General features: G+C 41.7%; 1 protein-coding gene across 1 annotated transcript; it reads right to left on the minus strand.

The window, feature by feature from the left end:
• Positions 1-9,264: 9,264 nt before the first annotated feature.
• Positions 9,265-10,531, minus strand: LOC123469713 (dynein axonemal intermediate chain 1-like). The gene is made up of 5 exons (XM_045168914.1): positions 10,406-10,531; positions 10,188-10,339; positions 9,902-10,127; positions 9,582-9,815; positions 9,265-9,516 (listed from the first exon to the last, which is right to left on the minus strand). Exons 1-5 carry the CDS (start codon positions 10,414-10,416, stop codon positions 9,390-9,392), a joined length of 750 nt encoding a protein of 249 aa, XP_045024849.1. The 5' UTR covers positions 10,417-10,531; the 3' UTR covers positions 9,265-9,389.
• Positions 10,532-11,740: the final 1,209 nt, after the last annotated feature.

The following is an 11,740-nucleotide window of genomic DNA, read 5'->3' on the forward strand; positions in this document are numbered from 1 at the left end:
CAACTGCTTTAAGAAAGCATGGCGTTGAGCGTCTGATGGTACCACATTATGGATCATGTCCCTAAACGAAGAGATAAAGGTTGGCCATTCCTTTGGATCACCATTGGATGGCGTGATCTTTATCTGTGGTAACGCATTCATTAGCCAATTTGGGCTGAACCCCGCTGAAGCTCCCCTTGGTGGAGGTGTACGCCTGTTGATCCAATCATCGCTGTTGAACGATGGCATTAAAGGAGGTGGTGTACCACCTCTCCCCGATTTCTGTAATGGTCTAGGATTGTACTCAGATGTGGGCGGGCTCCCAATCGTTGATATAGGTCGAGAGGTATCGAATCTATATCGATCGTTAGTTCTGCCCATTGCTTGCCTTAACGTCGGATCAGGCGTTTGCGGCCGTGAACTGTAACGATATCCATCCATGGTGAAGAAAGATTCTTCCTCAGCTTGGCTCCGAGTAGCAAAACTGGCAGTAGAAGCTGGCGAATTACGTCGATCATCAAGGTAATGATCTACCTGTTGTGACACTCCTCGGACTCGAATCTCTATACCTATAATATAATTATAGGCATCTGTCATCGGCTTCTTGGCTTCCCATAATCTTTGATTGTACAAGAAATGGGCATCTCGTACTTGATCCAAACAACTATGGATCTGTGTATTAAGATGGTTTAGTATGGAACTGCGCCCATGGTTACTAATCAGTTGCTCTATCTCACGACACTGTTGCTCAAGGATAACGACTAATGTGTCTCGTTCGACACGTGCCACCTCAAATGCTCGAAGGCGCTCTTGCGGTGTAAGGGATACTCGGTTGCTGGATTCTGTTGATCCACTTTGACTGCCAACTCCAGTATCGTTTCTGTTACGATGAACTAGAATACCAATATCTGGCATACTAGTTGTGCTGCCGTCACGTGTCCGTGGTTGAGACATTTCGCTAGGTAAATAAGCTTAATGTAAATTTAAAGTTTCTTCTACTTGACGATTTTGCTCTATTCGTTATAATAAGACAAGTTGAAGCGATGGAATTCAATTTCACTTTTATATTGTTAAACCGGCACGGGAATTAACATACAATATTTAAATGAATTATTCTCTTCGAGGACGTTGGTCAGTTTTTCGGAAAAGCTGTCTTGAGGTTACCGTGCGAACGATCTGGGTCCTTGTGTTACGAATTCTCCAGCTCCTAACGGGTTGATCTGGTTCAGCAGGTGCAGGTTCCTCAGTTTCTCCAACCTCACTTCTGACTTCACAATCAGCAAGGTTAGGGATCAAGTCGTCCGGCTCCGACTCTGGAACACCTGGAGGAGTTTTGGGGTCCGGAAGCTGCTCGACTGGTCACGGACTATATGGCCGATAGAAACGAGGTTTCTTCGGTGATGGCGGGGAACTAAAATCAGCTAGCCGCGGTCCAGTCTTCCAGCATGATTGAGCGGATTCAGCTAAAGCTGCCCTCAAAGCTTCCGGTGGTTCTGGTGGTTGGATGTCGATCTTTCTTCCAGTTGCGGGACGGAAATAATCCAGCCGTATGCGACTCGGAGTTGGGTCAGTTGCTTGTAGCGGAGCGATCAGCTCCACTGACGAACGGAATGGGCTGGGCGGATTGATCGGTGCGGTGCTCAGGATAAATTCAGCTTTTTTTAGGGAAGCTGGAATTTTCGGAAGCAGCTCCGGTGTAGGCAACTCTAAATAACTAAAGTTGACCGGAAAACTGTGTGTAATTAAACCTTAAAAGTTTAGTTACGCGAAGCAGGAAGAATAACAGCTTGCTTGTCTTTGGTTGGTTTCCGCTGAGCAATGAGTCTTGCTGTTGTTTCGCTTGCCGTCTCTCGGTAAGCAGGTTCACGATCTTTCAAATGCTGGAAACGGTATCGTTCCTGCCGAATGCCTTTGCGGATCAGCTTTTTCTTCAGCTTAGCCGCCGCGGAGTTCTTCTTTCGCGGAATGTTGAAGCGGTTTTACTAAAGTAATCAAATAGAGATTCAATTAGTAATTATCGACGGCACTGAAAAGGTATCGACGATAAACAGCGCACAAAAAAAACGCGAAGACTATTTTCAATCGACGGCCCTGTAAAGGTATCGACGATTGAGAATAAGCGAGATGGACGAAAAGGCAATTGTCAATCAACGGCCCTGTAAAGGTATCGACGATTGAGAATGTGTGAGACGGACGAAAATGAAATTAATAATCGACGGCCCTGTAAAGGTATCAACGATTGAAAATTAGAGAGACGGACGAAGACTAAATTGACAATCGACGGCCCTGTAAAGGTATCGACGATTGTAAATGTGACGGACGAAAACGGAATTAACAATCGACGGCCCTATAAAGGTATCGACGATTGAAAATATGACGGACGAGCAAAATCGGAATTAACAATCGACGGTCCTGTAAATGTATCGACGATTGAAAATATGACGGACGAGCAAAAACGGAATTAACAATCGACGGCCCTGTAAAGGTATCGACGATTGAAAAAATGACGGATGAAAATGGAATTAACAATCGACGGCCCTGTAAAGGTATCGACGATTGGAAATATTAAAGACGGGCGAAAAACGAAATGAACAATCGACGGCCCTGTAAAGGTATCGACGATTGTAAATGTGCATAGACGAAAAACGAAAAGATCAATCGATGGCCCTGAAAAGGTATCGACGATTTGAAAGATGATTAGACGAAAAACAAAAAGATCAATCGACGGCCCTGTAAAGGTATCAACGATTGAAATATGCACAGACGAAAACGAAAGGATCAATCGACGGCCCTGAAAAGGTATCGACGATTGAAATGTGCACAGACGAAAACGAAATGAACAATCGACGGCCCTGTAAAGGTATCGACGATTGCAAATGTGTGTTGGACACCGAAAATTACCAATCGACGGCCCTGAAAAGGTATCGACGATGGTAAATAGGACGAGATAGGCAAATACTGACAAGAATTGACCAACCACCATAGGTCGGACAAAACTATGCCAGCTAACAATGCTTACGTCCTGATTGAAGTGTTCAAATGATGTGCCGGGATACCCAGGGAGGAATGGCCACGCGAACGGATAGGCGATGGCGAAGATAAACACGAACGATGAAGTTCCCGGTCGATGCACCAAAATGTTAACCACCGAAGTAAAACGACGAAGACGGGATGTGGCTAACTCAGTGGCCAAAAGGGCCATTCTGCGATGTATTTAAACACGACACGAGGTTACCACACGGGAAAGTTTGGGCGACAGGTTGCGACTGCTACCACCACAAAAACGATTCAGACTAACCTCGTTGCTGCATTTTCCTCCGTCATCGACTACGGTGGAAATGCAGGGGAGGGAAAAAACAAAAGAAGGGCGCTAACGCGACAATTAGCTTTTAGGTGTAAATGGGGTGGCGGAAGTTTAAGGGAGGGTAACCTTTTACAAAAAACAAAGGGTTAGTTCAGCCAAGGTCAGACAAGTTCAGACTTGTCTGCCCCTCGGCTATAACGCAAACTTACACATACACACACACACACATACAGAAAAAACGAAAATTAAATTACATTTAATCACTAACGACTTCTGTCGTTAACAACAGGGTCCCGTTTTACCCTTCTCTTCCCTACTCCATCGATTCTAGGCAAGTGAACGAATTTTGATCAAATAATCCTGTCAACGGAAGATGTTCCCGTTTTCTGATGAAACAGTTATATTCTCTTCTTATTCAGTGTAATCCATATGTAATCATGTATAAAACATGAACCAAATGGCAACCGAGGAGGATCTTCTTGCTGAAGTGGAGGTTAGGAGACCCATAGAAATTGGAATGATTATGGATAACGATTGTCAAACACAGTAAAAGAGGCGCTACATCAGACCGATAGGAGAAGAAATTGCTGTGGTTTTCAAAAGCATTGATAGGGCTCCATCGGAAAATAGAGATATATGTGGCCATCTCTTGATCCCAAGAAGAGGAAATCGATTCATTTGAACCAATAACCCAAAAACTTGCAATCCCATGACCGTTACTTTTTACAAATGCTAACAATGGTTGGAATTAAAACATGGTTCACAGTAATCCATTTTTTCCAAACAATAACCAAAATAATGAAAACCACGGTGGACAAGAAGACGAAATGATGGACCTTGAAGCTCAAGTTTTATTTGATACTCCAGAAGATCGTGTACCAAACGTTGTAGAGGTGGAACTAGAACCGGAAGAAGTCCTTGATATAGACCCTATTGCACCTTTATTGAGTTGTTCGTTGGTCAAGAATTACACAATGCTAGTTTTATAGCAGTAGAATGTTGATTCGTGCACACTTCAATGTAGCTTTATACGGCGTTCCTCTCACTTTCTTCAGACTCATCAGGCAGATCTATACGTCACACAGTACAATGGACTTAAGTATTATTTGAATAATTTAGTGAAAAAAGAGAATATGGCAGCCGGAACATGACAACCGGTACAAAGATTCGATAGCTATTTGCAGATTATTGGGAAAGTCAACCTTTTCCCTTACTTTATCTGCAACCCTAAATGGCAATAGGTAACCTACAGCTTTAAAGCTTATCAAATTACATAGAATAGGCCAGCTTTTCTTTCAAGCGTTCATCGGCTGAAATTTGAAGAACTTAAATGTGCCCCATTCAAGAACGTAAAATTTTGGGGATTATTGTTGCAATGATTCATGTCAACGAATTCCAAAAGCACGGTCTTTCCCACGTCCAACTACTCGTGTAGTTAGATACCAATGACGTTTCAACGAATAAAAACAGTATGGACAAGACAATTCATGCTGAAATTCTTGACCCAGATACGCACCTGAGACTTCACAAAATTGTTAGGAGCAACATGATTAACGGCCTATGCGGAAAAAGTATTGATTTCATTTCGACCATGCTCCAAATAAGGGTTGTTAACGATACTCACGAAATTTTTTAATCTGAAATGCAGATTCCGATACATTTTTGGGCACTTACCGATACAAAAAAAAATAAACAAATTTTTTAATTTCATTGCAACTCAACGGCAGCACTTCATGGCAACCCGTGTGAAGCTGAACAAACAGCCTTCGTAGATAGGGATACGAATCAGAAGATCGCAAATCATTACACGGCTTCTTTTTAAAGATTCTACCTATCACATCATACCCCAGGAAAAATTTGTTTTGCGGGTTTGAAACAGGTTTTAGGAAATGGAAAAAAAATCTTTAGAGTCAATCGGTATATAATAGAGGATCTAAAGGGCTAACTTCGTCCTCTACATCAACTTGGACCATTACTTAATTTTTTTAGTTCAGCCTTCATTTCTGTTTTCACGCCATCAATTTCTTTTTGTGACGAAAAACCATCTGCCACTTCATTGAATTTAAATCTAGGGTGAATTGCGGAAGCAAAACGCAAATCATAACGGAGAAAATAGTTACAAAACCCATTTTAAACGCCATCGAGTAAAGCCGCAGCCAAAGATATACAGACTTTTAGGTTCCCAGAATTTTTAAGGCCATCAATTTGTCTCTTGATCCCAAAAATGGGAAGTAACATACAGCTGTAACTTGATTTTTTTGTTTTCCCTTAGAGACTTTTTAAAGCATTGGCAATTGGCTTCAAAGGCATACCGCATTCTTTCATAAAAAATAGCTCCTGTGACTTAAAATCTGCAATGCCGTTATAGTCACACAGAGAAACAATACAGACTTCGTTTGCAGATCAAGTATCGCTATCGAGTATGGATCAATACCGGACCGATACCGTACCAATTCCTATTTCTTTAAAGTACCACCAATACTGTCACGAAGTGAGCGGATTTTCACTCTAGCTCGCAAAAAAAAAACGAGCGCGCTCGCGCTCGTTTTCCGCTCTCGCTCTTCACACAAAAAAATCTCTGTCAAAAACTTGTATTTTCTCCTCTTACTCCTCTTAAAAGCGATCACAGTAGGTTATAGGTATTACAATTTCCTAATTCCTACACTTAAAAAAGTTAAAAGAGTTCAACTTGCTAGCTATTAGTTAGTTTTTGATGGGCAAAGTTGCCAGTTTCGAAAAGATATTCCATTTTGTGAAAAAAAATACTGAGCGAGAAAACATAAAAGATAATGCCACAATTTTAAAATTTAATTTTGGAAATTAAAATTTCGAGTTGGAATGACACATGCTAGAAAGCTTGTCTGCGATAGATGAATATAGGCAGCCGCATAGCTAATCTGAATTGATCGATATTTCCCTGACTTTTAAGTTCGTCATCAGCGACTAACAAGTTATCGAAAATGCCTATCAATATGTCATTTCCGAGTCCCAAACCTCTCCCAGGAAAGAAGAAAGATTTTCCAAGTGTATCAGCGCGGATCAATTCTTTCGGTGACCGCAAAGCTGTTTCCAAATTACGGGCCCCCAGTGTTTCTGGTGCTCCTGAAAAACCCAGCAATGGTTCCAAACCTGCCAACGCGCGAGCCACGGTTCGCAAGACAATTAAGCAACAACCTCAACAACCGGCCAAGAAAGACGCGGCCAAACCACCGCAGCCAGAAAAGACGAAACCCGTACCTTTCCGTGCTCGACCTGTTCCTGCTAGCACATACAAGCCACCTTTCCAACCTACGGTGCGTAAAATCAACAAGGCCGTTATCGAAAAGGAGCAAGCCCCCGTGGCAATCTTAAACGAGCCCACAATCGCCAATGAAAAGGAGCCAGCCCCCGTGGAAATCGTAAACGAGCCCACAATCGCCAATGAAAAGGAGAAAGCCCCCGTGGCAATCTTAAACGAACCCACAATCGCCAATGAAAAGGAGCAAGCCCCCGTGGAAATCGTAAACGAGCCCACAATCGCCAATGGAAAGGAGCAAGCCCCCTTGGCAATCTTAAACGAGCCCACAATCGCCAATGAAAAGGAGCAAGCCCCCGTGGAAATCGTAAACGAGCCCACAATCGCCATCGATGTAGAAATTGCTGAGCCGACCCATGAAGCTGCTAGCTGCGAACCTCCGAAGGTTAATGAACCGAATGGCACTAACGAAGACGTTTGTAGTCCCATTGAATCGGTGAATGAACCGGCTGAGGCAAGCAGCGCGACTGAAGGCACTCGTGCATTATTACCTGATCACCCGCAAGGGCCGGGCATTCCCCCATTTTTGCCAATGGTTTTTATCAAGGATTGCATAAGACCTTATGTCCCTCAACAATGGAGCCATTACACTAACCCACCTGATTACGGCAATCTCTACGATGCAAATGGCGCATACTATTGGGATAGATCCATGCCCAGCTACCATTGTGTTCGTATGTAACAAGAATGTTTCTATCAACATTTCCCTGGACATCGTGTTGGTGATGGAGCCTTGCCACGATATGATACCCAAGGCTATGGGGATCAATCAGCTAACGTTCGTGTCCGCAATGTCCGGACGAGAAAACCACATAAGGCTGAGTGGAATGCGTCCTACCAACGTAGATTGGCCAGAAGAGCGAATGAGAGAGCCGAAAGGGCCGCACGAGAACAACAAGCGGCTTCCACAGAAATATCCGAGAACACCCATGATGGAGAACACCGGTCGATGGAAGCACAAAGGGAGGCGGCTGAGGCTGCAGTACCCCAAGTGCCTCAGTGAGTCTTTATTTTCCTTTTTCAACACAATGTGTATCAAAATTCTTACGTTTACCCTTCTTTCGGCTTTCCTCTAATTCTAAACTTGCGAAGATGTCCTTCCCCAATAGCAAACCAAAGGAACTGGGCGGCGATTGTTCAGAGATGAACGAGTAGGAAGGCCAAACCGAAACATGCTGAGAAAACGAGAACGAGCGACACATGGTAACGAAAAAAGCCATATATAAAGGATCAGACTTCTGAAGCAGAAGGACGAATTTTTGAATTCCTTCGACAGTCGTTTCCTGACAATGTCGACCATAGCCTCACAGACACCGACATACTCCGCGATCCGATTCAAGTTAGGTTAAGTTAGATTTAAGTTAGGTTAAGTTAGATTTAAGTTAGATTAAGTTAGGTTAAGTCTTAGGTTTAGATCTTGAATCGGAATGTGGGGACATGTAGGGGTATGGGGGCTCAGATCGATATTGTTGGGAATGTAATGTCGAAGAAGTTCAAATATCCGTTCCTGTTTTGGAGAGTTAGGTCCTTTATTGTACTTTTTTCGTTTACTTTGTTGTTACTCGACTTGTTTTCTCAATGCCTTTAGGTTTGGCATTCTTTCTCATCATTTTATGAACAATCAATTCGTTGAAAGGTCCAGGTCCAGTTCTGGAAGTGTGCTACTGTGGAGACATCTAAGCAAGTATTCTTCTATTTTTTTCCCATTTTCTTATTATTTTTTTTTTATTGTTCTTGTTCGGCTTGTCTTAGTTAATTTACTGTTCTGTCAGTTTATTACAAACAAAATTTTAAACCATTTTGATTACCCTTTTTTTCTTTATTACTAATCGGATGTCAATCCTGTCCGTGCGTTATTGAGAGTTATTCTCAAATTAACTCTAACCTGTAAACTATTACACTTATTCAGTAAGCAACTCCACAATTATCAGGCGAAGACGGTACGGTATAGTAGAGATGATGGCCGATACGAGCTTTGAAGGCCGGTTTCTAATTCATTAAGACAAAAAAAAATTTGAATTAAAAAAAAAAAAGGCAAACCCGCACAAACATTAAATTAACAGTATACGCTATACATTATTCAGTTTCGCGATACAAATAATGCCGAAACAAATATCAAGCGCTTACCGGTTGCGCCACTAGAAAAACAAGATGTTTTCTTGCAGATTTTATGTGCGTTGTTTCATAAACGACGGTAATTTTTTAGGCTTCAGACATTCTGTTTTTTACACCCATCTTCATTTCGACTCCAGTTTCTTTTGCTTTCTAAGCTACGATAGGATAATATAATCGAGGGCCTGATGGGATCGTGGTTCGTAGTTTTGATTTAGTGCGATAGCAAACCTAATGAAATTTTATCGAATTCACTTTTTGTTCAAGATGTGCAGTGTATTGAAAAGAACTTATTCTAATAAACAACTAAAAATAAAAACTCTACAAGCTATATATTGGAAGACTTGGCACATCAAGTTCACAATTGTTCATCAAGAACAATTTGGATCTCCCATCGTCCATCGATTAGCATTGGATATCATATGCAGAATTGTCTTTTCAGTTACTCAGCAGTGTAATCGGTAACAGTGCCTTCGGTCGTTTTTTTTTGGGGGGGGGGTTGGTTTTGTTTTAGTTTACCAGTGACATTGCTCTGGAAATCAATTGCATAGAATCAATGGCAAAATATAGGAAATATAGCTGGTGGTAGTGTATTGCAAATTAACTTGACGAGAATTTTTTTTAAATCCAAACCAGCAAGGCAGAGAGAGATTGCAAAGAAGAAAAAAACAATGGAAGAAAAAACATGAAAATCCAACACTATCTTTTCATTAAGGTAATGACACGTTCGAGCTTTTCCATTTCGACTTCGATGATCCTGGAGCTCTCGGGAACTCGGCTAACTTTCCTTAGGTTAGGGGACAGTTTGAGACACGTCACATGACCCCTTTAAAAAAAAAGACATTTCTAATAAGTAAATTCAATTATCGGTTTATTAGTGCATTAATTTACTTGTCATCACCAACCAAAATGACTGGATGGAAAGGTGCAAAGCTCAAAATGGTCGGTTGTGCTCTTCTTTGTGGAGTGATCCGCTGGCTACACAAAGGTTTGTGCAGGCAAATATTCAAATCGTAGATAAGCACTTTTCCATTGCTCGACATGCAAGCAAAAGCTGTCGAGCTAAACGGAGAGAAAGCACAATGTTCAAGGAACGATCCCAAACTGATCACCACTAGCGCTTCCCTGCGTCCATTTCAAGTGTGAAACGAAATTATATGTTAATTCCCCTCAAACCGTATAGCTCATCAAACCGTAGAATCGCAACTCACTTCTCCCGTTGGTCCCATATTTTAACTAGCCAGTCGGTACCGCAGGTAATAAAAACCTGATGGTGAAATGGATTCCACTGCACGGTGTAAATCGGACATTGGTGGGCGTTCACAGGTCCCCAGTTGAGAACTTCGCCTTCGTTGCTAACTGGCCACAGCTGGCCTTGATCCGTTCCAACCAAAACCATTGTGTGATTTGGATGTATGGCCATACAACTGCAGGAAGCTACATGTCGTTTTCATTGGTTACAGCAATAATTGCGTCATTTAAACATTTTGTTATTACCTGTCAAGGCCATGGCTCCTAAGTTGTTTTCTTGCAATCGATTATCGCCTTGGAAGGGCAATGTAGTTAATTCTGTGGGATAGAGTTCACCCTGCACAAAGAGCCACAAGCAAAGGCAGCCGTCCATCGAGATGGAAAACAGTCGTAAATTGCTGTTTCATTCAAAGGGATTTAATTAAGTAAATCCTTGTTGACATTTTAGAATAAACAAAATTTACCCGTCACTCATGTCTCCATGCCAGCTCACCTACGAATTGAGTCATCCATGCAAAATATAAAAGGAAAAGCAGATAATGTACTGATTAGACTTTTAAACATCAAGTCTCCTTCGTTCACGTCAGTGAATTAGTCAATCATCATGCAGGTTTTCGCCCGAAGCCATTCGGGATCTGTTTCGTTTTCGCTATCCACGTCTAACTTTTTAGCTTGTATGGGAAGCTGAAAGAACCAAAAAAATCCATGATATTTAAAAAATAATTTAAATCTAAAAAACGTTTTTTTTTAAACTTGAAACCTTTGTAGATGAAAATGTTATCCCCTTATGGTGTAAGTTTCAATGAAAAATAAAATTTTCTAGAATTTTAGTGAATGTTATAGTCGCCCTAATTTTAACCGTAGTCTTTTGAGGAAAACAGATGTGTTTCCAAAATTTTACACTAGCCTTTTCCGAAAAGGCTAGAGCAACACGGGGATTTACAAATTTGGTGGAAATAGCTTATTATTTTGCCAAAAAAAGTGTATTTTAAAATATACGATGCGATTTCTACAACAAAAGTCATCGCGAAAAAACCGAGGGTAAGTTTTCCCGCAAGGGGCCATGGAAAAACGTGCGGAAAACCACCACGCATTTCCAAACTTTCTGCCGGTAGAGTACAAGGACGACTATTTATCAAATGCCCCATAAAGGAACAAGGCGAGTGTCATAATTAAGTTGGTAGTGAAAAGTTTCACCGGTGCAAAGATGGAATTAAGGAAGTGGGTGACAAACGTCGTTGAGCTTCAAGAGCTACTAGAAAGAGAAGCCCACATACAAAAGCATATTGTCACACGGGTGTTTTATTTTATTAATTATTTTATTTTATCAAGCAAAAATGAATACAAAAAGTGATGACTTAAATCTAAACAATGTTTTAATTAAATAAAGTGGATAACCATTTACCCAAAGTCGGAGAAGCGTCTGAAGACCACCAGGGAAAACCAGGGAACACCTCTAACGGAGCCCGGTTCCGGAAGCTCACCCAATGAAGACTCATCTAACGCAGATTTGGGGCAGCGTTTTATACCGTCGCGCAAATTACTCCCCTTCTGGACTGCGTATCTCCGTATCTTCCTTAGAGCGGACCTCTCCTGATAATTTCTTCACCACGATCGCAGCGTTGTCCAAGAAGCGGGTGACTCATCTTTGCGAAGAGATAACCCATCTCCATTTTCACCCGCAACAATATGCAAAGGTTTTACGCTGTAGGGTAAGTAATAGGTCTGCATTTTTGCAACACCCCAGAGGTGTGTGTTTTTTAAAGCGATAGTTGGAAATCTGGGGCTTGGGCTATTTC

The sequence above is a fragment of the Daphnia magna genome, linkage group LG2 (assembly GCF_020631705.1).
Source record: "Daphnia magna isolate NIES linkage group LG2, ASM2063170v1.1, whole genome shotgun sequence".
Lineage (NCBI taxonomy): Eukaryota > Metazoa > Arthropoda > Branchiopoda > Diplostraca > Daphniidae > Daphnia > Daphnia magna.

What these genes read in the sequence shown, in the direction of transcription:
- LOC123469713 (XM_045168914.1), bottom strand. An exon ending in AGGAGCCATGGCCTTGACAG is followed by an intron (nt 10,128 to 10,187) that starts GTAATAACAAAA and finishes AACGACATGTAG; the next exon opens with CTTCCTGCAGTTGTATGGCC. An exon ending in ATTTTGGTTGGTGATGACAA is followed by an intron (nt 9,517 to 9,581) that starts GTAAATTAATGC and finishes TTTTTTTTAAAG; the next exon opens with GGGTCATGTGACGTGTCTCA.